The sequence below is a fragment of the Buteo buteo genome, chromosome 2 (genome assembly GCF_964188355.1).
Source record: "Buteo buteo chromosome 2, bButBut1.hap1.1, whole genome shotgun sequence".
Taxonomy (NCBI): Eukaryota; Metazoa; Chordata; class Aves; order Accipitriformes; family Accipitridae; genus Buteo; species Buteo buteo.
The window spans coordinates 30613546-30641543 of NC_134172.1; the positions used below are offsets into that span (position 1 = coordinate 30613546).

Here is a 27998-nt window from a genome sequence, read left to right on the forward strand (position 1 = left end):
TAATTCTTATTGATGAACTTCATTCTGTAATAGAAGACTATTTTTCTTAAATGGTTCCTACAGTATTATTGCTTATTTCCTGAATGTAGTTTTATTCTTTTATGCAAACCTCTGTTTCTGTCACAAGGGGAGTTACAGCACAGTTGCTATTTTATTACAGTCAGTGGGTAATGAACCAAAGTAAAAATTATGTTGCTATTTAATTGCAGAATTCAATAATTTAACTGTTTTGCAAGCACAAATGTTGACTTGATCGCTGTATTTGACAAATAGCTGAATTTAATCTTTTATTAAAGCCTCTAGTGTGTGTTGTATTGACAATGACTTCTCTTATTCAATAACATAAATATTCAAAATGTGGCATATACAGAAATACAGCTTTGTGGTGATAAGCTTTAAAAATTTCCTTTTTGTCATTTGTAATAATAATACTACTAGTCTTAGTCTTGTGCAAAATTTAAATAGCAAGCTTCTAAATCACTTTGAAAATACTGTTTTCCTATATTTGTGGTGATTAAGCATGCACAGACACCTTAACAGTCATAAAGAATACCGTGGATATACCAAAGAATAATGGAGAAACTGAATGATTGAGTCTAGTCATAATTTAAAACCAGGTAAAAATGAGAATGCTTAAAAAAAAATTAATATACTTCATCAGTCACCAATATGGTGTCTCAAAACTGCTCTGCAAATTGCACTTTGGTTTTGAAGTTATAGAAGGTCTTTTAGGATCAGTCCTATAACCCCTAAAGTATGCAAATAATGTTTTTTATTTCATGTGTATATTCTCTTAGTTGATTTGGATGCTGAACGCAAAGTGGAAAAGTGGAGTGCATATTTGTTGACTGGATACTACTGGCATAATCAACCTCTAAACCCTCCCCACCCCCCAAAATAATGTTCATTTTCAGAGTAGGGAGAAGGAGAGAGATAGGAATATCCAACAGAAGCCTGCAGATGCTCACAAATTCCTTAGCTTGTTGCTTTTAACTTGAAAATATTTCTCTATTTGAAAAAATGCTTTGAGTTCTTCTCAGTCTTGTTGGTTGCTTTAAGTCTTGTTTTCTTACTTCCCTTCTTATGGATAGTCTGGAAGAATACCAAGTGTTGCTAAAAGAATAAAGTAAACCAGCCATCTTTTTCTTGTTTTTTTCAGTTGTAATCTAATACGTCACATAAAATAGATCACTTCTTAGAATTAATATCTCCTTAAAATGTAAATTTTGCACTGAGGATAATATTTGCAAAAATATCTTAAGCTTTCTTGGGACTCTCAGTATCATTCCTCTGAATGTTTATGTATGTATGTTTCCTGCTGAAATCATAACTGACAACTGTCTACTACTACAATTGTCTTGTCTTATATTGGTCTTCCATTTTTCATGTGTGTAGGTTGCTATGGTGTTGATGGAGAGAGTGACTCTATCATGAGCTCAGCTTCAGAAAATTCCACGGAACCTTGGTTTTGTGATGCATGCAAATGTGGTGTCACACCTAGTTGTGAATTGTGTCCTAACCAGGATGGGATCTTCAAGGAGACTGATGCAGGCAGGTAAGACTGAAGAAGTGATGTTTTGAATTTGATGTCATCTTATGTTAAAAAGGTTGGGTTTTGCCCTAGTCTGTTTCTATAGGAGACAGTGTCATAAATTAAACTTTGTTGTTGATATCCTCTCTCTCTCACCTCACTTTTGACTTGGGTGCTCTTTGGATAGTCAAGCACCTCATTTTTTGTGTGCTTCTAATATTCTTCATGCCCGCTATAATATTAGGAAGGTGTTGTCTTAACGTGAATTAGAACGAAAATTTATGGACCTATGAGCAAAAGATGTACGTAGGTGAAACAAAGATCACCATTTACTTCAGGGAGTGACAAATCCTGTTTTTCAGTATGAAGTCACCATGTATTGTGATACGTATATAGATGTTCTACTGGATATACTAGAAGACCTTTCTTTGTTCCCTTGAACTACTTGTGTGATGCATCTTTTTTAACACAAAAACATATTAGTGAAGGTGATGGGAGCCTTTAAAAAGAAACTTTTGTTTGTTTGTTTGCCTCAGAAATGCAATTTACATTTAAACAAAAAGGTTTCTTGTGTAGAGGAAGTTAATGTCCTGTAAACTCTTACTCAGTATTCACACATCTGCAACGATAATGGCATGAAAGACATTTCTCAGTTAACCAGTGGCTTGAACTATTGACAGCAGGGACTGGGGATCAGAAAGTTAGAGAAAAATTGTGTAGTTGTTTTGGATTTGCTCAAGCTTGGAGGTTGCAGTGAGAAGAGCAGTGTTTGAGTCCCTAGAGCCGCACTGCTGAATAGCAGTATTATGTTCTAGCAAGGACAGCTGCTGTGGCTGGTCATAGTGGTTCTCTGATGGTGACTGAGCTTGTAGTGTTTGGTATCTGCCGTCAGTCACTGTAGAATCTGAGCCTGTGTTCTGCTAGTTCAATTTAATCAGCTGCCAGAAACCTGCATTTTGTGCCTTTCTAGTATTGTGCTTCTTTCATGGTTAATCCTGAAGAGTAGCAAAACACTGAAGTGCTCTTCTTTAGTTAATAACACCACAAAAAAGAATGAAGTCTGCAGCAGAGGGGGAAAACATCTTCCAGACTTCTTGTCGTATTAGATTGGGAGAAGTAAGTGGCCATTGGGAAAATCAAAGCATGTGCTCCATTTCAAGGAAGGAAGAGTAGACTTCATCCTCTCTGTAGTATTGTGCTTCATGCAAGGTAGCACCACTGCAACCTTGTACAGACTCTGCTCAAGTCTGGTGACTTTCAAGTATGATGGAAGTGGGAGGAGAACTCCATGCTTCTTTTTAGGATAGCTAAGGACTGGATGTCACTAATGGCAGTGGAAAAAAGTGGAAAAAATGGAAAAAAGTAATAAAATTATTGAAGTTGTGCTAAAGGTATGCAGACAGACCTAGTATATTATGATTATTTGGAATGATGAAAATTATATTCTTGATTTTTGAGAGTATGCTCCACTTCTGATAATTTCCAGCCAGAGATGAGCTTTTTAGGATAGAGTTCAGGTCTAATTTGAGAATAAGTGGATTAATTCTCATGTAATGTCTTCCATTCCTGTCACATTTGGAAAATAAATTAAGATGTAGATATTAAGGGTCCAATTTATGGCTAGTGTTACTGTTTTTTGGTGGGTGGTGGGTTTTTTGGGGTTTTTTTTGTTGTTGTTTTTAAGACCATGGCAATTAAGTTCTTTTTCCATACATTTTACAGTTATATAAATTGCAGGTGTGTGGTAATATACAAAGCTTTCAGATGCTAGTCCTGTCATAAGCTTTTCATTGATCATGTTAACATGGAAAGGCAATAATTAGTTGGTAAGGCTGTTCAGAGGAAAGAGCAGCTTTCTTAGCCCCTTAGTCCTGTTTGAACGTATCTGTTTGAGATAGATCTCTGCAAACGTTTATATTTCTATCTTACTGATGATGATTGATAAGTGGGAAAGAATCCAGTTAAATATTCAGTATTAGTACATATACTTCAAGTACTTTAAAATTTAGAAATGTCAGCATGTGTTACTGTAAAACCTTTTGTGTTTTTTAATACAAATTCATAGACACATTACTATTTACACTTAGCTGTATATTGTAGAACAACTTTTTTTGTACTAGTAAATCACAAAATATAACCATGTCCTTGCTCTTTCTTCACCCACTGGTTTGTAGTGGTCTTCATGGTTTTTCCTACTCATTGTGAAGAGTTCCATAGTTAGACTTGCACAAAAGCTAGGAAGTGAGTTAAAATGAAGTAAAAATTTAATCTTACCATCTGTATTAGTAAGCTTTTATATCTGTTACCATTTAAGTATACAGCTGTCTTGTAATGTATGCATAAACATACCCATATCTGGTTGGGGTTTTTTTCCCCCTTTTTCCCAGTTCTTCGGTGTTTGCTGTTTTTTGGTTTTTGTATTTGTTTGGTTTTTTATTTTTTCCCTACTTTCCGGTTTTACACAGACTTTACTGTTGCTAATACTGTAATGATCTGGTCCTGCCATCACTAAAAGCTCAGCAGAGCTCAGGATGATGGTTTGGAAAGCTTTTTTTCACATACTGCATTGTCTGTCTTCAGAAAAGTAAATACGGTATTAAAATGTCATAAGTTGATTCAGGTTTTGTGGATTAAATTGTACATGCTCTTGCATTTCTCCCTTAGTTTGTATTTTTTTCTGATAGCAAAAACAATTTGAGTTTGTGTTGGGAATAAAGAGATAACTAGGGTATTCGTAACACTGAACTCTGACTGTTCAGTGCAGATGCTAGCAGTAATCTTTGGAGGCATCTACCTTTCTCCACTCAATATACATTGAGCTCAACTTCTCAATTTGTAGCTGAGATGCATTTTAAAGATATACATTCAGCATGTGAAAGAAATCTTTTTTCACTTCATGTCTTCTATATGCATCTTATAAAGGGGAAACGCTGAAAGTAGAAGAAAATACTATGCTATTTTAAAAGAAAAAAAGTTACACAAGTAAGTCAGGATTTGTAGTGAATAATTTTGACCCCATAGAAGCAGTTGTGCTTCTTTTTAAATACTTTTGGGGTTCAGATCCTCAGTTTCTGGTCAGTCTTAGCTTCAACAGTGTCTATGCATCTCTCTTATAAAGCTGTTACACAATTAAATTGTACTTTTCAGTTCTCTGTTCTATTTTAATAATAATGCTATATGGAAAAAATGTTTTTGAAGACTGAAGTCAATTGTCTAACAGTTAGGAAATGTGAGAATCAATATCACCTGGAAAATTTCATTACAACTTTTTTATTCCTGTGTTCTTTAAGGCGGTTTAAGCACTATATATGTAATTTCCCATTTAACCATAATAGAGACTACAGTCAACATTTAAAAAATTGCTTAAATTTCTTCTTGTAAAATGGTGGTATGCTTTTGGTTGATGTGGAAGTGTTTTCTCTGTAACACTGGTTCTCTGTGCAGAAGCACATGCCTGCTTTGGTGTTTGTGGGCATTAGCACAATAATTTATTATAGTTATTACTGTATTTTTACCTGTTGGGTAATGTGATATGGCTATTGTGAATAAGTGTAAGTTTATTCTCCCAGATGAATAGAGCCTCTGTAATAGAAAAAACAAATACTAACTACCATGTGAAAATTCTGTGCTCGCTCTCTTTCTATCATTTATTTACAAATTTGAATTCTCAAGGGTAATAGGGCACTACAGGCTAAGGGTGGGGTCTTGTGGCAGGCAATGTCCATCATGTTTTCATTGTACTCGGTAAACTGCAACCCAATTCAGTTCTGTTCTTGAAATACTAGCAGAGTGGAATTGCTGAATAACAGAATCCTTTAACTTACCATTGCTGTCCATCCCCTTACCACCTTTTTGAAATAAATTCTCCATATGCATCAGTGCTGGAAATTACACAAACCAAACTTATTCAGTTTCTCTTCATGATCAAGTTGGAGTAATTTCTCTGTTCCTATGTGAAAGTGAATTATTAAAATAATGAGGTGCTTAGTTTCTCAGCAGAAGCCTTTTCACATTAACCTCTCAGTTTCACAAGCATAAATGTGAATTTATGAAATTTTATTTCTCAAAATGCTGTTATCAGAGAATATGAATTCTGCCCTTATTTCAGTATGGAGTTTTTCTTCTTCCCTAATCAACATCTGTCATCATTGCTCCAAGCTAAATGGATGGTAAAGTAACAAGGAAGATTATTCTTCTTTGATTACCCAATTTGTCTTAATTACAAGGTTCTAAAACATGTGCAGCTAAATAAATGAGCAGGAAAATATTTAGAACTGGTATTAAAAGCAGCTGAAATTGCTTCAGCTGTGAACTTGACTGACTTGTGTATGTTTTTTAATAAAGATTCAGGTCTGAGTTCGCATATAGGTGGTTAAAGAAATGAGGCATTTGTGTGCCAATCACACTGAAATGGCAGTTTAAATCTGTGATACTGTAATACTTGGGTGACATGTACTAAAACATTTTGAGAAGGTCAGTATGAAGCAAGCAGCCAGCTGTTGGGTTTATCATAGATAAACTTCTACAGAGTGCAGCAGCATTTAATACACCAGTGGAGCATGAAAAAAATGTGCAAATTGAATTGAGAAGCAGCTGCTTGTAGAAGATGTGTATCTTTATATTGAACTTTGGAGGGTACATTTAGGAGGCTGTATTAAAACTTACTATCAAAAATCTCCAACCAGAACCTTGGATTTTTGTGAAGAATAGTAATTGTGGAGATGTGTAACTTCTGTTTATACAAATTTTTTCTGTATAACACATCTTAAATCAGTGGAAGAGTATAGAAAAGAAGCCCTACAGAATTCTGATGGTTTTTATTTACAAACAAGCAGTCTCTCTATCTCAGGGTTACAGGTATTCTGTGTGTGGTATTTTGCTTTTTAAAAAAAAAGGTATTTTGATTCCTTTTGAAAATGAGTAGAATATGCTCATTTAAATGATGTTTTTATTTTAGTAAATGCATAATATTTACCAAAATACACACTTATGCACACACATATGCTTTTTTGTAGAAGAATATTTCATAAAGGTATTGTAGTGATCTAGGCCAAACTATTGCTAGCTCTGGATACAGTGTGGAAGGGCAGAGATGGTACAAGGTGCTCCATTGCTCCGCTGAAGGAGTATCTTGTGCCTCCATTGCTTTTGTGGGGAGGCAGACAAAAGATGCAGTTTTCATATACTAATGAGAAGAATCTTATTTTTTGTATATAACATTGTATTAAGTTAGGGATTTGTGCTGGCATACTGAAGTGCTTATACTGTAATAAAAACAGCGATGAGCTTTAGTCCTTATCTGAGCAGCAAGAAGTTTGGCAGAACACTTGAGTATCTCACCTTGTTCTCTGGCAGCTAGCTTGCTGTAATATTTGTACCATGTTATTTAAAGGCAAGGTTGTAACTAATCTTTAAACTTTAAATTTTCTTTGAGTCTTCCAGTAGTTACAGTGCTGTGACCAAACTGTTTTGTGCATGTGGACAACCCTAGTAAAATCTGTAAAGACAAAGCAATGCAGTTTTTCCATGTAAATGTGTATTTGGGATATACATTATTCTCATTGTTTTAATTTTTTGTGTTTTAAAGGGAATTTACAAATTTACGACTTAGCATCTCAAACCTGAGTGATTTAACAATAGGGTAAAAACTTGTTTTCAAATACACAGGTGAAAAGAGTCTTGTCAGATATGACACTGTGGATCAGTCAGTGTTGTGGTTTATGTTAGATTAACTGGGAAATTTCTTATAGAGTGAAGTGAGTTAATGGCTTCTAAGTAGTTTCTTACTGTTACTGGGATTTTTCTGTTATCCAGTTACTGTCATGGACTATTTTGGGGGAAAATGCTAAACAAATAGTCTGTCCACCAATTTCGTACATTGCAAGATCATTGTTTTCTTTTGTAAAGACTTAAATGTATATCTATTTTTGAGCTTGCTACTGAACCTTTCATAGCTTGCTTTTTTGGAATTTCTGGTTGGACATACGAGTCATATATAATTAACTTTAAACTTGATAATTCTGAATGTGATAAATTCCAGCAATGTAGGTCTAAGGACCACTGATGAGAAATGTGCTGATTTGGGGAAACATGGGAAATGAGGGTTACATGTAGCTCCTGACTAGTATAATCATCAGCTTCAGGATTTCTCTTATCTGTAGAGAGCCAGTTAATACATGTTAATAAACATGCTGTTTAAGTGCAGCTAAACCCAGGATCTTACTGGTCTGGTCCCAGTCCCCCAATTGATTTTTTTTTTTTTTTTTTTTTCCAATTGATGCACAAAACAAAGAGGAGGGGAAAGAGATAGACTAAACGGTGGTAGAAGATTGGAAAAAAAGAGCACAGCAGTGTAGATGCAGATTTAAGTAGGTAGTAACAGGTCTGTGCTGAACCCCTGGTATTGAAGGAGATTGGAAAATTGCATTATGTGAGTAATGAAAGAGCTAAGGGAAGAAGTGTTTTTGGCATCATCATGAGTCTTCTTGAATACAAGGAGTAGATTCTATGATTCTGTTAGAATAGAACAGAAGTTTTAATCTTCACTAGTGATATATTTATTGTTAATGACTGGGAATTAACTGAATTAATGTACTTGCTAAGGATCAAACACAGGATATTTCAGCTCAGTTATGTCCGAAGTCTCTGGTTGTATCCCATATCATCTCAGAGCTTGTAGGTTCAAAATGGTAGCTACACACCTCTGCAATTGTAAGGCTGTTTTCTTGAATATTTTAAGATAACAGAAAGTAGCAATCTTGACCTGTCTATGACAGTTTGCTCCCACCTAGTGACTTAGCAAGGGGTAGCAAATAGTGTCTGGAATTTCAATAAAACAGAAAGTTTATTTTGGAGAGGAACACTTCATTTTTTTGGAGTAGTTTTTCAGTTGACTTGAGTCGTGTATGCTGTGTAGAACAGATTTTGAGTTTGTCACTAACTGATGGTTTGTGACAATGAGAGATGGATCTTTTGGAAAGTGTTAATTACGTAAGAAGAAGAAAATGTGTCTTCTGCTGCAAGGCTGTCTTTTGGTAACTTGAGAGCTCCAGGAGATTATGAAGATGTCTATCAAAGGCAGACTTGAGGCTGAAGCCTTTGCCATTGTGTTGTATTTAATTACTAGACACTGAGGTCCAGATTCATGCTGTCTCATTTTATGCCCCTCAGGGCTGAAGATTTAGACCTATTACCCTCCAGTTTGTTTATGGCCAGTGAAGAAGAGTACAGCTAAGTAACTGTTGATCTGACTTTCAGATAGGTATTTCTGTAATACAGTCCAGGTGTGTTTATAATTGAATGCAGCTCCTATCTGTGTTGCTTAAAATTAGTTAGTTACCGTGATGCTAACAGGTGTAACAGTGCAAAGTCTGACGGATGCTGGGTTGTAGATACTTCATAGCTATGTGCCTAGAGCTCAGTGTTGCTGTGACTACCTGTATAATTTTGTTCCTCCCCTTCCCACCCTGTGCCCCATCATGAAAGTATCTGTCTGCCTTAGCTTTATAAGTAATATCAAAATCTCCACATATGTTTCATGTTAAATGAAAAGCTGTGTGGAGCCCCACGTGAGAGCCATCAGTACAGAGAGGTGATGGCAACCCAGCCCTTGATCCAGACAGGCAGAGCAACCCCAATGGCTTTGAAAAGCCTTACTTCATGGTTCAGTGTGTGAGCTACTGAATTCCAAATATGCATTCTCTCCCTGCTTCTCTTGTACTTCCCTTCAAACACATTTCTTCTAGTGTCTGTAACATTTACAAGGCACTTTGAAATCTGCAAATGGTGAGTATAATACAGGATCAAAATGTTGATAACAATAACCTAATTTTCTGTGCTGTTTTAGGTGGGTCCATATTGTTTGTGCCCTCTATGTTCCAGGAGTGGCATTTGGAGATATTGACAAACTGCGGCCAGTAACACTTACAGAAATGAATTATTCAAAGTATGGTGCCAAGGTAAGTTTAGAAGAGATGTACTGCCAACAAGTAGCTTTATTTTATATTTTTACGTATAATAGAATAACGTGTGTCTTCCCAACTTTGTTTTTCTTGTTTATAGCAGTTGCAGTGAGGTTCAGGGCTAAAAATGAGACCAAGTTTGTTCATGGTTGTTATACCATTGCTCTTCCCTCCCTCTTTCTTTCTTTCCTTACCACTGTTCTCCATAATTTCCATCCCTAAGTTTTCCTCCCTAATTTCCTTTATTTTTTACACAGGTGCTAACTAGTTTATTTTAAAGTCAGTTAGTGGCAGATTGCCAAAATGTGGATGGAGAGTGAAGAGGATTTATGGGGTGCGAAATGGAGAAATGGAAGGTTACGTTGACTGACAAAGTGACAGATGTACATTCAGTAAGAATTACTTTAGGCTCTATATAATTACAAGCTAGAATGCATACAAAAAGGTTGCTGCAAAGCAGTAAAATTTACAAAAACATGGGGCCCTCAACTTTAACAGAAAAATGGCTTTAAAGTTAAAATGGTTTTACATGTAAATATTTTCAATCCAGATCAAAAGTGATCATGCACAAACCATACAGAAAACCATTGCAATGGACAGAGGGCACCACTCAGTAATGTGCTAAGTGCTGTTTCTATAGCTGATGGAGGCAGTGTGGAGAAGCCATATCTATCAGACTGATGTGAGGGAAGGTGGTTGTACTCCTGCTGCTCTAATGCTTCATTTGTGTGTAGTCAGTTTCATTTCCTGGAAAGTCAATTTGTCAAGTTGAATACTAAATGAAAATATAGAGTACATTTTTAAAAATACACGCAATATATAAAATAAATTAAAACACTTTGGACTGCCCATGTACAGCATACCTGTACCAGGAGCATGTTCAACACGGGCCTGCTGAGGCATTTAGCATTGTTTAGAAATGTCTGTATAAAAAAAAGTCAGAGCAAGCTCCCAAAAACCTACAAACTGTTGTTGCAATGAATCATGCATTTTATTTTTATTTTATTAACATGAGTGATGTATAGGAGCAGGGCTAAGAATTTGGACATATTTTCTTACTGTAAGGTGAAAGTGAACTGCACAGATGAGGACTCATTACTCTTGCAGAGCCGTAAACAAACGCTGTTCTCTGTATCAAGTGTGGAAGTTACAGCTTGCTTAGCTAAATTTCCCCCTACAAAAGCAGCTTAATATAATATTCTTTTTCACTTCGTTTTTCATTTGTTATGTGTTGCTGTTACACAGTTAAAGGGTGCTCTTCCAGTGTAGTGTATGGGGTGCTTTGAGATTCTTCAATCACTGAGTTTTCTTTGCCATTCTTTTCTGTTGTTGTTTAACTTTCTGCATGGAGATATTTTCTGTACGTGATACACAGCTTTGTTCTGTCTTCAGCGTGAGAGATTTAAGAAAAGCACACCTGTATAATTTCACATCATCTTTATGCACTGGATAGCAGCACTGCTTAAGCAGCCCATGTTCTCGTTTGCTTGTTCCTGCTTACATGCTCATCACTCTAGTTTGCTGGCACAGTTGTTTGGTATGATTTCTGTGATGAAACAGACTGAGGAATTGATCTGGCTGAAAAAGAAGTTTGGGGTTTTTTTCCAGGCCACATTAGGGGATATCAGTTTGCTTTGTAGCAAACGGCTGTGCCTAGAATGCGTGTAGCTGAAGCCATAGTGCAGTAATTAAGTGCATCACAACCTTCTTTAATGATATTTATGATTCTTGTGTATTTCTTTCTGCATTGTCATACATTTACTCTTCGGTTGTTGCTTACCAAAGGACATCTATGTAATTATCTATGGTTTTCAGTCATCCAGAGCACTGCTCTTTGTCCTCTGAACTTGTGGAGCAATTGAATATTTGCTGAGCAGTAATGTACTTTTCCATTGCTTGTTGAATATGAAATCAATCGTGGGGGTTGGGAAGGGGTGAAGTTTTAAGTAGCATCAACTGTCAGCAGCATGCTTGGTTTCTGTACAACACAGGAGTAAACCTACCTGTTTGGTTTTTATATGTAAGATGTAATTTATCAAATATTAGGCAAAACGCACCTGAAATATTCACTGTGGCATTTTCCACACTTCTTTATAAAGGAATGCAGTTTTTGCGAAGATCCTCGTTTTGCCAGAACTGGTGTATGCATTAGTTGTGATGCTGGGATGTGCAGAGCTTATTTCCATGTGACCTGCGCTCAGAAGGAAGGCCTCCTCTCAGAAGCAGCAGCAGAAGAGGTAGTTATGGAAAGGATAGAAAAAAAGAGTTGTATGGAAAGTTTGTGAAGATGGCCTGAAATTGTGCCTTTTTTGCTCACTAACACTGAGCAAAGTTTTTGTAAATTAGTAGCAAGTCATAGGCCAAGTAAAGGGACTGTCCAGGGACGGCTCTTTGTTCACCAAATTGTCCAATTCTGAGCACTTTTGAAATGGCCTGGAAAAAGGGATAGAGAAGGTTAACACAGAAGTTGGCATAATAGACTATCAGTCCATATAGACATGAATTCTAACTCTAATTCTTGAACTTCACCTAGCTTGACATACTTACCTAGCTGTTTATGTGGTATGGTAATCTCTGTTTCATAACAAATAGGACTGTCTTGAGAAATTAACTACATTTCTAATGCCATTTTTCATCGTGTTTTCCAGTATTTTCTTCAAATTGCACTACAGGTATATGACTTTCCTTGTGGTAACATTAATCTTAGGAATCAGAATGATAAGCAAACATTTCTAACCTACTGATAACTTTTTAATATCTATTCTTACCAGTTTTCTCCCTGTAATATGATTAAAGCAATTTAGATTTGAAGCTCCTACTTCAGAATTCATTTTTATGGTATTAGTACTTGTAGGTTGCCAAATTTCATCCTGATATGTATCATTTGAATTAAGCCTGTCATGTTCATAGTTGCACAATTTAACTTATTGCCTTCGGAAGTACCACAGGTAACACAGAAACAAGTAGTACTTGCACTACTGACATTGACACCTTTGTTTCTGAAAACAGTGGACCACTAAGTGATTCTTAAAGGAATCACAAAATACTCTTTTCTGTGAGATTGATAAATAGGAAGATACCAGAGTTACCTCATTGTTGTTGTCCCTAATAAATTATATGTAATGTTGATTCTTCAAACACTCTATGTGAATTTCTTCTAGACATACGCATTTACCTGCCTTTCCACCTTAAAATATTGTTACGTGTTTTCTGTAACCAAAATATTTTTAATCAAGGCCTCACACAATCCAATTTTAGGCTGCTGCTAATTTTTGGAAGTTCTCACACACTCTGAAAATCGAAGTCAAAGTAAAATATGTTTGTAAGGAAAGCCTGCGTAGATTTTATTGGTCTGTGTTTTATAGGTGGAGTAAAGGAAAATTTGATAGACAAATTATTTATTAATATTTTTATTACTTTATGAAGGAAGACTGCTTTAAGTTTTTCTTGTTAGTCTGTAGATTTATGATGACGTTTCTACACTTCTGAAAATATACTAGCAATGAAATATACTTCTCAGACCGTATCTCCTCATGGCTCAGATATTTGTAGTCTGCTTGCAAGGTTTGCAAGTGATAGAAGTTGCTGTAAACTTACAGCCATGATAATATGCAGATCTGATGGAATGAAAAATGGAAAAAAAAATCATCTGAGAGATCATAAATCTCTCTGTAGGTATATAGGTATAGCCACCAAAACCATTTGGAAAATTGTTTGAGAATGCCAAATATATTCCCCTCTGTATTGTTCAGAATTGTTAATCCCTTGTAGGATATAATGCAAAAGACACAGTGAAACAACACGAAGTTAACAATACATGTTGTATGTTATAAGGGATTTGTACTTAGAAATTTATTCTGCTGGTTTTCCTGGAAATGAGAAAACAGTACAGAGAATGAACAGCAGAGAGTTAAGTAGTTAATGCATTTAAAAATGTTTAGGGTCATGCAATAAAACAATGGAAAAACACTTCAACACATCAACATGACAAAATTGATTTAGAAACATAGATATTAGTTGTTTTTAAAAACATATCTATTTGAACATGTGAACTGATTGCTAGAATGTTTGTGCTGTTCAGAGCCTTTTGGCCTTTTATGTCTTACTTTGTTTTTGTTCCTTCCCCTTTGTTTTCTCTGAAACAGGATATAGCTGACCCTTTTTTTGCTTATTGTAAACAGCATGCGGACAGGTTAGACAGAAAATGGAAGCGCAAGAACTACTTGGCATTACAATCTTACTGTAAAATGTCCTTGCAGGAAAGAGAAAAACAGCTCTCACCAGAAGCTCAGGTATCGTATTCATGACACAAATGCGTCTGTATTAATCATCCATGTTAAACAGGAAAGAAATGAAGAGGATGGGAAATTGTTATTGTAGTAGGAAATGAAATGTGAAATATATTGATAGTGCATGTCATTTAACAAAGCAGTGAATTATTTGTAGGTTTTGGTCTCTAAGAACTATTCTCAATGAACAAATTATCAAATAGGGATATCTGTGCTTGTCTGAATTGAAAAATCTTACTTTGTTTGGTTTTGTGGCAAAAAGTTGGTAATTACATTTTGATTGTAATTCATAGATTTTGTTTAACATTTTCTTCAAGATTCTTAACCAGAAAAGACAGCTAGACAAGAAATTAGGCATGTTTCTACATCCGAGTTCAGTAAAAATCCACTTTTTTCCCCTAGTAATATCTTGAACTTGGCAGAAAAGTTTAGCTTGCCTAAAGTATTTTCTTGTTACACCCCTTTTCACTTTTTGTAGGCCTAAGTAGGATCTTATGTGCTGGGTTTTTTCATAGTGAAGATTTCCTAGGAAAAAAAAAAATTAGGTAAAGAGACTGAGTGTGTGCTGCTGAGTGAGAGTTGTCTGAAAAATTTAGGCAATGTCTGTATCTCTATCTAGTGGCAGGTCCATGTAAAAATGTTACTGCATAAGCCTAACTGATAAATGTCCTGTTGATGTAAAGCTTTCAAGCCTTCTGATGGAATCTGTGTAGTTTAATATGTTTTAACGTGTGTACTTTATTTTTTTTCTGATTCTGAGGAATTTATGGCATACTTTGCTTTCACTGCTGAGGCTGAACTGCATTCTGTGGAAGAATCATACCTGTGTAGAAAAGCAGCTTGTTATCTGAATGAATCCTGCCTAATTTGTTGTCGAAAGTAGCAGATGTTGTAAATAGTGGAAGGCAGTTGTGGGAGAGAAATAATGTCTTTTTTTGTGAAGGGAGGACTGTAGTGTAATGATCAGAAAATAAATCTTCATATAATCAAACTTTTTATTTAAAAAAATCATACCTTTCTTGTTCTTCAAAGATCTTTGAATAGAAGAGAATATTAATTTCAAATAACCTGTGCAGTTGAGAATGAATATGAGCAAACTCTGTTGTAGAAGAATTTTGAATAAAGTATTTCTCTGGGGTATTGAGCTTCATGTAGCTTGATTTAACTGGTTACATAATTCTTGCTGAATACACTCAGCTCTCAATTATGTGAAATGCACCTATGTGATGGAGTAATCACAACAATATGAATACTACGCAACATAATGGTAAGTGCTGGTTGTGCAAAATCAGTTTTGGTCCAACAGGGCTTATTAGCTCTGTTTTCAGGCATTTGTTATGAAGAGCTGATAAATTCCCAGCATTTCCCTCTCTTCCTCCTCTTTTCCCCGAACCACAACCCTGCAGATGTTTTAATCTAAATTGTTTGGATTAAATGTTTGGAAACTGAAAGAATGAATGCTGAAAACTGCAGGTGGAGTTACTTGACATGGTGTCATAGGCACCTTGGTACAAATTTGATAATTTGCATATGTTTTGTAAAACCACTTGATTTCACTATTGATGGCTCTGGTGTTGTATGAGTTTGCATTAGTATTGTGTGTGCCTGAGTTTACATGGATGGAAACAGATTGGATGCTTGAAAAATAGATTTCCATGTCCAGTTTTATGTATTGGGATTTTATGAAGTAACTGTTTGTCTTTGAGTGGTTTCTGTGCCTTTTTAGAAATGCAAAACTGTAAGGGTGCTTAATACATACTAGAAATGTCTGACCGGGGAGTTCACACAAAGTATGTATAAATTCACCCCTTACCTTACCATATGTTGCCTGCATGAGGATGTTAAAATTCCACCAGTAAATTCAGCCATCCTTGTTAAATTAGGATTTTGTCTGAGTAATGAGAATCTTGAGACAGCTTAGTCTGGAAAAAAAGATTAAGTAGTAAATATATAGAGAGAGTGTATATATGTATGTACATACAAAAGCTCACTTCCAAGGGATTTCGTCGGCTTAAGTAAGGTTTACAAACATTGAGCTAACATAAATAAGTATGCAGTTGTACAAATAATTTATCTGGTATTGTGAAAGTGGATTTTTGAGGCATACTTTTGAAGGGGGAAAATGGATATTTGGTGCTTTGTAGCCCAGGCAGGAATAACTGAGCCAATGATCTGGCAAGTCATGTGGCCCAAGAAGGTAAATCTCTCTAAAGAATGTAATATACAAAGCTGTCTACAACTGTTGTTGATTGTTGGAAGATGTTCTACATTGAAATAGTTCTTTTGATATCAATAAAGTAAATGTACATTCCTTGAGTAAAGCGTATACTTGAAAATTGCTTAAATCCAAGTAACTTGAGTTCAGGATTCCATTTAGACATTAGCCATTTTAATCTGTCATCTATTTCTGGAATAAGGCTCTGGGTATACAGTTGTATGACATCTTAAATGACCCCAAGGGTTTCAGAACTGAGCATGTAATCAGTAAAGAAGTGTCTTAGCTGAGGAAGCTATAAACCATCCTTGGTCCTTACGGTGGAGAATAAAACGAGGCGGTGGCTGTAGGTGGATCTGTTCCTTGCTGCTGTGGGTCCAAGAAAAAAAGCCCTTGGGGTCAGAGCTGGCCTGCAAGCCACATTTACCATGTTTCTTGGTCATTGATGTTCAAGACCTAGTAAGGTAACGTGTGTTAAACTGTCTGTAATATTACCTTTAACAATTCTACTTGTAATCAGAGATGTTCCTTAACCATAGCATGTGTATATATGCATGCTTTTTGGCTTTTGTCTCAGAAGTATCATACCATATGGTGGGGCAGTTGGATTAGTTTAGTTTCTTCTTTCTGCAGGCAAGTAAACAACTTCTAACTGATAGTCAGCTGGAGTTTTGCCTCTGAAGGTTTGTATGTTGATGTCATTTTCTGCCAGAATTGCCACTGCATAGTGTTCCTGCAAGACAGTGTTTTCCAACTGTCAGTAACAACTTGATCTTCTGGGGTAGATCTCCCAGATGGTCACAAATAAACAGATGTCATCAACAATATATATTGTGAGCTTCTCTTGCCTACTTCACTTCTGTTTGATTTGTGGGTTTGGCACATTATAATCAGCTAGTTTAAAATTTATAAAGGGATATGGCATCGAGGAAGGAGTTCCTACAAAAGGATGTCAAAATATGGCAAAAATACTCTTCATCAACTTTTATTGCTCACAGAGCTATCAATTTAAAGTGTATTTAGATGTATTTTTGGTAGGTCAGCCAAGGCTTTTCCCAGTAGTGAGTTTTCGCAGTCCCATCAAATTATCATTATTAGATGGGATTGTCTGAAAGCCAGCAATCATTTGTGTTACTTTTGTTGGTGGGGAAGTCTCATCAAGAAACCTGTGCATAGCTCCAAAACCTATTGAAAGGATAATGTTATTTGTGTATACGTTTTGAAGTAAAACCAAATGTCTGTATCAGCGGCTGTTTCTTAAGTTGCAGAGTTCCAGAGTGAAAATGGCATTGGTTAGACCGTGTGGCTTTCAAGATGAAAATAAAATGCAAATATGTTCCAAAAAGATACAACTCAAAATCAATTTGTAATTGTTCTCTTATGTTTTTAATCTATGGAATTCTTTATTGCAGGCTCGAATCAATGCCAGGCTACAACAGTATCGTGCCAAGGCGGAGCTGGCCCGCACCACTAGGCCTCAGGCCTGGGTTCCCAGGGAGAAGCTACCACGACCACTTACTAGCAGTGCTTCAGCCATACGTAAGCTTATGCGCAAAGCTGAATTAATGGGAATTAGTACAGACATTTTTCCAGTGGATACTTCAGATACTAGTTCCAGTGTTGATGGAAGAAGAAAACATAAACAACCAGCTCTCACTGCTGATTTTGTGAATTATTACCTTGGTAAGGATGAAAATTACATATTTTTCTTAATGTAAAATTATCACTTTGCTAACTCATTGGCTTTTTTATTTTACTTGTATTTCATTGTTATTAATAGATAAATATGAATTATGACTTCATTTTAGGTCAGATATATTATTGCTTGGTATCTTTATTTACACAGAAAGTTAGTTATTTTTTAAAAAAGACATTTCAGAAAAGAAGAAAATCTTTCAAATATATACAGGAGGCTAAACTGTCTTTGCTAAGAAGGGAGTAGAAGCCTAGGTACCTTTTGGTATAATTTTTTTTCCTGACATTTTCCTCCATTTCTATGCGGAATAGCGTGACTTTGGGACTATTTGCTAGATGGCTGATCAAAGCTCACCATTTAAATAACTGTATTATTTATGCAGCAAAACGTAAATGTTATGACTGCTCATTCTACTCGGTCTGTGTAATAAACCTATAGGCTATAGTTTTGTGTTTTCGCATTGTTATGGTTTTATGCTTTCATTGTTTCACTTTTTTCAGTGCATAAAACTTGAAAATATATCCAAGGATAGGAAATAAACCAATTTTCTTTTAAATAGAGAGAAATATGCGGATGATTCAAATCCAGGAGAATATGGCTGAACAGAAGAATATCAAGGATAAATTAGAAAATGAGCAAGAAAAGCTTCATGTGGAGTATAATAAGGTGAAGAAAAAGGGATAATAAACTGTCGTACTGTTTTAGTATTGCTACTGTTAAATTTGATAGCATTCTGCTTTCCAAGCAAAATGACTTAGAAAGAAAGATACATACTATTCTTTCCTTAAAAAGTAATATCTAAAAATATATTTCTTATTTTAAAAATATTCTGTGGTCCATCCTCCCAGTACAAGTAGAATCAACTTTTAAAATGTCCTATGTTGGCTGGGCAGGAGTTCTTTAACCGACCCCACTTATTGCTCCAGTAACAAATTGGACATGGACAGACAGGTCCCTCTCATGAGTGAACTGTGTCTTAAGGTCCTTCTTTTTTTGCGTTCTTTGTATGCATTTCATTTGGGACCTTGAGACAACAGACAATTCTCTCTTTCAGTGTTTTGTTTTGTTTTGTTTTGCTTCTGTATTGTTCTAGGTTCTTTTTGAACCTGCTTAGTTCTCTGCTTGGAACCCTACCTGATACTTGGGAATCCAGGATTGTCACAGTGTTATTTATTTATTTATTTATTTATGTCAACTCCAGCTCCAGTTGTGTTCATCACAGGTTTAATGACTTAGCTAATTTTTCAGGCTGAAATAATCAATATTCACACTGTGTCCTCTGCATGTTTTGTTTGAGTACAGGAAATTTGGGGCCTGTAAATGATGGCATTGCTCCACCAAAATGTTGCTAATGTAATTTTTTATTAACTCATCATCACGGTTAAAAAAGCATTTTGTGTTTTAATTGCATTTTTATGAAATAATTATTTCTTTATTTTAATCTTTAAATATTTTTATATGGAACATAGAAGTACTGTATCTTTTGTGACAGATGACATGCTGTGATTCTTGCTGAATTCAGCAACCTATCAAGTGATGGTTATTGATAATGAAAAATAGTGTTGCTATTAATTCTTAGACTGTTGGGTGTGTGTTTTAAATGAGAACATATGGAAATGAAGCAACAGGTCCTTGTGAACTGCCCAAAGATGGTAAAGGGGAAGGAGATTGTATGTGGGGCTTTTAACCAAAGTAATAGGTTGTGTATGCTGGGTGGTAGCTAACAGTTACTTCCAGAAGAAAAAAACCTTCTTTTCTGCTTGCATCATTTAATAAATTATATCTCTTTTTATGAGAGTGAGAATTAATTTATATGCTTGCTTGTTACAATCTTGCTGCTTAAGTAGTATGGACAACACATAAAGATGTTGCTGTATTTTAGTTTTGCTTTCTAATTGACTTTATGAAACCTTATTTTCATGCTGAAATGTTTCAGATCTTCTTTACAAAATGAGTGGCTGCCCAGGTTTTCATTTTAGTTCTGTTAAATTGCTGAATGATTGCACTGGTCTCAGCTATATTGACATGAGTTCTATTTTTTTTTTTTTTTAATTCTACAATAAACTAATGCACTCTTGATAGGTAAGAGGTTGAATAAATTTTGTTAAATAACTCTTAATGGATTTTCATTCTTGTTGATTCTTTTTCTTTAACTTTTCAGCTGTGTGAGTCCTTGGAAGAGCTACAAAATATGAATGGAAAACTGCGAAATGAAGGGCAAGGCATTTGGGCTCTGCTGGGTAGAATCATTGGGCAGGTTGGTTGTATTTTTTCTCCCCCCTCTTTTATAGTTCATAGGCAGACCTGGTTTTCCAAGAATAGGCCCTTTTGTTTCTGTCTGTCACTTCTATGGCTGAATAAGTTAATTTGATCAGACCCAGGCTTTACTCTGGGGATAATGTTTCCCAATTGAAATACCTAGACTTTTGCAAACCACCTACTGGGAACCTATAGCTTAATTTTGTTGTTGTAATAGCGAACTTGTTTGCAAAATTCTTTCATTTGGTATAACTGATTGACCTGTCATTTGTGACGAAGCTTAACGTGAAGCATGAGTTAATTCTACCATTTTTGTCTCTACGTTGTCTTTAGTTACTGCAGGCTTCAAATGATATGGTAATTCTTACGGCTTTTATAAGGTATAAATCTTTAAAACTGCATCATGTGTGTGATGGTTTTAACTGGACAGAGCAGAATATTTTGGTCACATGAATATAAATATCTAGGAGAAAAGATTTGGATTACTTCCTGTTGCCAGCAATTATCTTTGTTCTCATTGATACAGGGAAAAGAGAGAAGTGTAGATTCTTGCAGTGTTTTGATATATGTTTTATGTCAAAGGCATTAAATGGCGATGGGCATTTTAGATATCGGAGATAGATGGAAATGATTTCCAATTATGATTTTAAGGAAGATTGAAGAAACTGTTCATTGTGAAAATGCAGACATACAATTAGGTCACAATTTTGTCATGCCCTTTGGTACTGCTGAGTTTGTGCTGCTGTTCAGAAAATGAAGCTTGCCCTTTCTTTACGCAGTAGTAGTTCTTAAGGTATGCTAGCTTTTTCTAGTTCTATTTGTCTGTCTATCTTTTCTACTTGTGAAGAAGGATTCTCATATAACATATCTCTTGAATCAAGATTATTTTTTACCCTCCTTTTTAAGATGGCTTTGAGTAAATATTCAGAAATATATTTCCTGGTGCAAATGTTACTAAATTTAAAAAAAAAAAAAAAAAAAAAAGGTTGAGTAGAATTCATTTACACAGCTTGCATGACATTTTTTTTCCAGTTGGTTGAACAGATGCAGACCCATGGGGCTGCTGAGAAATGACTTTGATAGATGGTTGCTGTCCGAGAAGCTAGCATACTGCAGATTAGTAGAAACCCGAAGAGAATCTTGTCTGCTTTGTGGAGGGCTTGGTCCAATAAGATAATTTTTCTAATTAACCTATTGAGCACCAATGTAGCAGGGATGTTGGGGAAAGTAAACTGCCTCAGTATTCTTGAGTATTCGTGAATTTGCCTTTGATTGTTTCAGCTGCCTAGACAAATGCGTCCTTGTCCATCTCTCTATTTGAGGCTTGGAGAAAAAATTTAAAAGCTAGTATTTCAATATGTTTTTTATTTATTGAATTGAAAAAATGAGTATATTACTACTTTATATTATGAAATCATACTGGGATAAACATCTGTAGTGGCTGTTGTCTGTAAAATAGCTAGGTAAGCAATTTCCCACACATAGTTTGAGTCTTGTTCTTCATGCATTGAGATTGGAGTGGTAAAGTCTCAAAACTCACGTGTCCTGCATTTCTTCAAATCCAATAGAAACTGAACATACCAGCAATTCTACGTGCTCCTAAGGAAAGGAAACCAAGTAAAAAGGAAGGAGGAACACAAAAGGCTTCTACACTTCCGGCCGTACTTTATAGGCAAGTAATGAAGTCTTGACAGAATAGATACAATATCTAGTAAGTTATAGTTTCACAAAAGTGTTAAGAGAAAATTGTTAATCAAAACCGAAGCAAACAAAATGTGATGTGAAAATTTTTAACTAGTCATCTTGTCTTTTGAATGGAGTCGTCATTGTTGATGATTTTGTGAACAGTTCTGCTGCTGTTTAGTCCCAGTGGCTGGGTGCATAAAACACTTGTTATACAAGAATGTTTACTTTTTGCTCATGGGTGGTCAAATGGTTTGGGATATCTTGTGTTTTAAATTTCCCTACTTCTGTTTTCTGGGGAATTCATAGAAATAGAATGTATTCACTTACTCTGCTGTTGTTCCACCTTTTCCTCTCTTCTGTAAGTTGTGAAGCTACTGACTGGATTTTAACTAAGCCTAACAGTAGAACATACTAGGATCCCAGAGCATGACTGTGCAAAATATACATATTGTCTTAGATCATCTTCTCTTGCCACCCGCTGAGAAGCAGCACAGTCTGTCACTTATCTAGAGAGCAGCAGCCAGGCCTTAGCCACAGCAGGTGGGCAGCATCTTGCCCAGCTAGCAGGCTAAATGAGGAAGATGGGTCACGTAATCAAAAGTTAATTCTAGCACTGTGAGAGGTGGAAATCTTGAGAACGTGGCAGTAGGCTGAGGATTTGGCAATTTAGACATATACACAAACAAATAATATGAGTCATGCTTTGCTAGTTCTTTTTCATTCAAATCCAGTCATTTAGTCCCTCCTGTTTTATAACGGAATCAATGAGTGCCTGATCTTTTTGAAATAACTAAAATTTCAATTCCAGTAAAATAATAATAATAAAAAGGAAATGTAATTTCTTATGAGTTGATACATTGCCCAACATAATAGCAGCACTGACCTATTTCAGGAGGCTTGCATTATTAAAATAAGCATATGATTGTTAAGACTGATAATAGCAGTATAATTTTCTATTTAAGTGTTTGGATGGCACAGGTAGTATTTTTTCCATTTGCCACTGGTACTTTTTGTTGAAGTATCAAGTGATTACTTACTGCTTAGAAGTCCTCAAAAAATATAGATTGAAAGCCATTTTGTTGTTAACTATATTAGGTGCCTTTTATGCTTTATTGTATATAGGTAGAAGCTCCTTAAAAAGCACTTAAATGAAGCATTCAAATTGAAGTTGCCACGTGTTTGTATTGAAACTGGGGAATGTGCTGGGATGTATAGTTTATGATTTCAAATGTAATTATAATGCTTTTCTGCTACCTACATTAAAAGTTGTGGAATTTGCAAGAAGAACCATGATCAACATCTACTGCTACTGTGTGATACTTGTAAACTCCATTATCATCTTGGTTGCCTGGATCCACCTCTTACAAGGATGCCAAGGAAGACCAAGAACAGTTACTGGTAAGAATGCCTTTGATATGTTGTCTTGTGCTATCTCTGTACTTAACTAGGACATAAACGTGAGTAGACTTGCAAATTCTAAGTGTTTTGGACATTGCTGTAATGCAGTCTGAACTGAGTTATTTTACTTTCAGGTTATTAGCAATGATATTTCAAGATAAAAAAGTTGTAAAGATTTTCTCATTATTAGCCACTGTGTAGAAATAGATTATAGCTTTAATTTTCTTAGCTTTTGTGTTCATTTGTGTTTATTAATGCTGCTATGTAATAATGATAGGAAACTGTAGGCTGCCTTCAGGAGATGAAAGGCTTGGTCTTCTGTTTCTCTTAGGACCCAGATAGGCAACTCTCTGTCCAGATCTTTAGGAAAATACTTGTAAATGCTTAAAATAAACTTGTTAGTAGTAGATCAGTTTATTGCAATATGGGAAATCAGTTGGGTTTACTTCTGTCTTACGATTCAAATCTGCAATGGCAGAAGCATGTGTGTAACCATACTTACTGCAGTTACATTTCCATGAATTAAAATTCTTTTTGTGGCAGGGTAGCAGAACAAAAGCTGTACAATGGAGAATTTATAATGTGGTAAAGGTGCTGATTTCCAACCTGTCATAAAATTATTGTGCTGCTGTGTTGTGTTAGTGTTCTGCATGTTTCTAAACTGCTCTGAAATGTGTTAGAAGCAGTTACACAGAAGCGATTTTTATCTGGCAAGAAGTTAGTGTACAGCATCTCTAGGAATCATCATCACTTTGTCTGAACGTTAAGGTACCGAATCACAATATTATAAGAATTCCTTCTAAAAATATAGTAGTATAAGAATTCCTTCTAAAAATACAGTAAAACTATTTTAATCAAGAAAACTTGATTTCTCTTTTTCTTTATATGTCTCTTATTTTTTTTTATTTTTATTTTTTAAAAACTTCCATAAAACATCTACTTAAGTCATTGTCGTGGTTTAACCCCAGTCAGCAACTAAGCACCACACAGCAGCTCACTCACTCCCCCCCCACCCAGTGGGATGGGGGAGAAGATCAGGAAAAGAAGCAAAACCCGTGGGTTGAGATAAGAATGTTTTAATAGAACAGAAAAGAAGAAACTAATAATGATAATGATAACACTAATAAAATTACAACAGCAATAATGAAAGGATTGGAATGTACAAATGATGTGCAGTGCAATTGCTCACCACCCGCTGATCAACACCCAGCTAGTCCCTGAGTGGCGATTCCCCGCCCCCACTCCCCCCTGTTTATACACTAGATGTGACGTCCCATGGTATGGAATACCCCTTTGGCCAGTTTGGGTCAGCTGCCTTGGCTCTGTCCTGTGCCAACTTCTTGTGCCCCTCCAGCTTTCTCGCTGGCTGGGCATGAGAAGCTGAAAAAACCTTGACTTTAGTCTAAACACTACTGAGCAACAACTGAAAACATCAGTGTTATCAACATTCTTAGCATACTGAACTCAAAACATAGCACTATACCAGCTACTAGGAAGACAATTAACTCTATCCTAGCTGAAACCAGGACGGTCATTTTTTTGGTAGTTTTGATGATTGAGTGCAGAGCAAGATGGCCAGTACGTGAAATGGGAGGTCTCTGGTTTTTTATATTTTAACTTGACAAAACTTGGATCTACCCCAGTAAATTTAGTTAGTAAATTAATAGAGATTTCCATTAAATAGCTGAAAATCTCAGAAAAGTTTTCACTATCACTTAATGTAGTGTGTGATTTTGGCCTTTTCATTATTTCAAGGCATTCTGAGCTCTTTGGTCAAATTTACCAAGTAGTTATGTTACACGGAAGCGTTTTTTAAAATTTTTTTGATAGCTTCTACATTTGCACAGGAGGCTCTTGATTTTTGTTCTGCTTTTTAACCAAGTTGAAAAGGCTCGCTAAAAGCCATCAGTCCAAAAGATGTAAGACTACAATTCTCAGTAGGTGTTAAAGGCAGAATAGGTCAGGTTAGGTAGTAAAACGCTTTTATTTCAAAGCTATAACTTACCTTTGTTGTGAATTTCATGCTTCAATTATATCTCACATTGCAAACTTAGCTTTTACTTCTAATTAGCTAAGGCATAATCTGGAGTGTGAGATTATAGCAGACAAATTGAGCTATACTGATTGCGTTCTTTTCATCATTAAACATGCCTTTATGTATTCTTTCCAGGATCAGTAGAGAGCTTATAGAATGGACCCTTAATCTAAGCTTGAGTTCAGCAGGTTTTTCCCCCCCTGCTGTTTTGAATACAATTTTAATCTTCTGATGAAGCGATGAAGAAAAGTGATTTTTTTTTTTTTTTTTTTTATTAGTACGGAAACCATGTACTTTTCAGATATTTGTATAGGATATAATGGGAACTTATGCAAAAAGATGAAGTAAGAAAATCGGTATAGAGGTAAATTCCTTGAAACATTAGGCAGGTTGAAAGACTTCAAGTGAAGTGGTTAAAGATGTTGACTTTATTCCTCTTGTAAAATAGTAAGCAGGAAACAGTTAAAAATAATTGTTTCTTAATTTTTACTTTCTATTCCATTATCACTGCTAATCATTTATTCATAATTGCTAGCTTTAGCCTTTGGAAAAGGTTTGATGATTAGAGTCATATTCTTTATCAATACGTATTTATTTAAACATTGAGTAGTTTAGCATGAGTTTATTCCATATGCTTCATATTTTAGACTGTGTTTGAGGATGCCAAATGACTCAGCTTACGTGTGTGATGCTATGGAGATTAGCTAATGTTTATACTTTTTGTCCATTTCATGCTTAGCATTTAGTAGAAATCTAAATTATAGTATACAAAAAAGGATTTTGAAATTGTTTTACTAAATCCACTATTACATGTAATGGTAAGAAAAAGTTAATTTATTTTTTTTTGTATTTAAGAGCTAATTTGTTAAAGAAAGCACAAATTATAATTAGTTATTAAAAGGAGGTAATGATTTTAGTCTTAGTGAAATCGTAGTAAGAGTTTAGACCTGGTGAGCACCAGTGTCTCACGGCTTATTAGAAACTGGTTTCAAGCACTTAACACAAAGAATTTCCCCGTTCAGAGGCCTTACAGTTTTCTCCAAGGTAAGACTTATACATCTTGAATATTTTAGTAAGAAATTGTTTGTAACATAGTAAGTTCAAAGCCTGTCCTCATTTCAAATGGATTTATTTTGAGAAAAAAAGGATAACAACTATTTTATATAATAAAGCATGAAAGCATTAATTTCTATCTGTTTTGATGTGGTGCTTTCAAAGTAGACCTGCAGTTCTAACCATAGAGTAAAATGCTGTGGCATACTTTTATTTAAAAAATTGGAAATTTTGAGTTTCTCAGAAATCCTGTTGATTAAACACTAGTATATTCTTTTGATTCAGATGTTATCATAAAATTAAGTCTTGTCATTCTGTCTGACAACTTATGTGCTTTTATGCTCCTGCCCATTCTGGGTGGACTGGGAACTGTGTATTTTCCTGGTGGAGAATGATTTGAACTGATACAAAAGCAATGCACAAGTGTTGACAGACAATACAATGAATCAAAATCTGATTGTAAAATATTGACAGTTTCATTAAGAAAATACTTGGCAGCTATCAACAGGGACTAGCTCTTTCTATTGAAATGAGATTGCTGAAAAACAGTGATAATTTCTGGTAGCAAATGAAATACTGGGCACTGAGATGAACAAACAAGGACTAATGATCATATTAGGCTTGGTAGTTTTTATTTTTGTTCTGGAAGGCCAAGTAATTTTAGTGGTAACTGCTGTGAGGAGTATTAGCCACAGGACAGAATGAGCTGTGGAGTTCCTGACCAGTAGTCCCATGAACACTCATTCAGTATCTGGACAGTCATTCATATTCCTGACCCCACTCGTTCAGTACTGATCCAGCACATACTGATTGTTTTTTCATCCTGAGTCATTGGATAGTGATATAAAATTATTAATTTATATAAGCGTGAGTGCAGTATAATATTGCATATAACATATAAATTTTTACGTATTTGTCACTTGTCCTAATTGAAGGAACGTTTGGATCACTGCAAATGGCAAATTTTCAGTACCTTTACTCTCTGAAAGATGCTCTTTGACAAACTATTTTTGGTTTATATATACTGCCTTTTTATCCAGAATAAGAGCAGTCCTCCTTTTTTCCACTGCCAGTACATCATTCAACATGTGTGGTTTATTCAAATTACCAGAGCATAGGTGTCATCTTAAAGCTATGGTCCATGTTTCTCAAGTTCTAAGTGGTTTAATTTTTTGCTAACATTGCAAGAAGTGATTTATTACAGAGTGTGTCTATAAGAACTGTTTCCTTCTAATTAAAACCAAGCCAAACTCTAATTAATAACTGTACAGTCTTTCTTTTTAAACACTGAGGGCAGAACTGTTTTCTGGAAGCACTGTAGTAGTGTTTACTCAGCACAGAAGATGTAAATTTACTCTTTTCACAGTAAGCACTGTGTGCAGAGGATGCTGGTTTCTTCCAAATCCTCTTCCGGCCTAATGCCCAGTTCTGATTATAAGAATGACTGTCTTGTTCAGACTGAGTCCTTTGTATTTTCATCACACAAGCCACTCTGAAATTATGTACCATAAAACAGTTAAGGCAGTCTAATTTGTCTATAATGTGATAATTGAACAAACCCTCAAGTTTTTCTTAATTTTTTTGTACTGTTACCTTTTCAATAAAGTATTTTCTTATGTTTTTATCTGGTTTTCTGTCTCATGTAGCAAAGATGTTTGCTTTGTTATTAAAATTTCAAAAATAAAACCAGATTTGTGTTAAGTTTACCAGTATGTTGGCTTTGAGCCCTGTTTGTGAGATCTTCAACTTTGTGACCTTTCATTTATAAAGGAACAGTGTTAGTGTTTCTTCAGCTTTTCTCATCATCATTTCAGAAATACCCGTGTGCCAGGCCCATCAGTTAAAGTGCATTTTTTTGATGTGTAAAGCTGCAGC

At 35.4% G+C, this 27998-nt stretch overlaps 1 protein-coding gene across 1 annotated transcript in view; it reads left to right on the forward strand.

Moving 5' to 3' along the window:
* Positions 1-27998, forward strand: part of PHF14 (PHD finger protein 14) — a 168201-nt gene that overhangs the window by 26685 nt on the left and 113518 nt on the right. The window contains 9 exon segments of the mRNA XM_075049939.1: positions 1396-1555; positions 9378-9489; positions 11592-11729; positions 13638-13784; positions 17409-17679; positions 18252-18358; positions 19854-19949; positions 21520-21623; positions 22904-23035. Of these exon segments, the coding sequence (XP_074906040.1) occupies positions 1396-1555; positions 9378-9489; positions 11592-11729; positions 13638-13784; positions 17409-17679; positions 18252-18358; positions 19854-19949; positions 21520-21623; positions 22904-23035 (1267 nt within the window).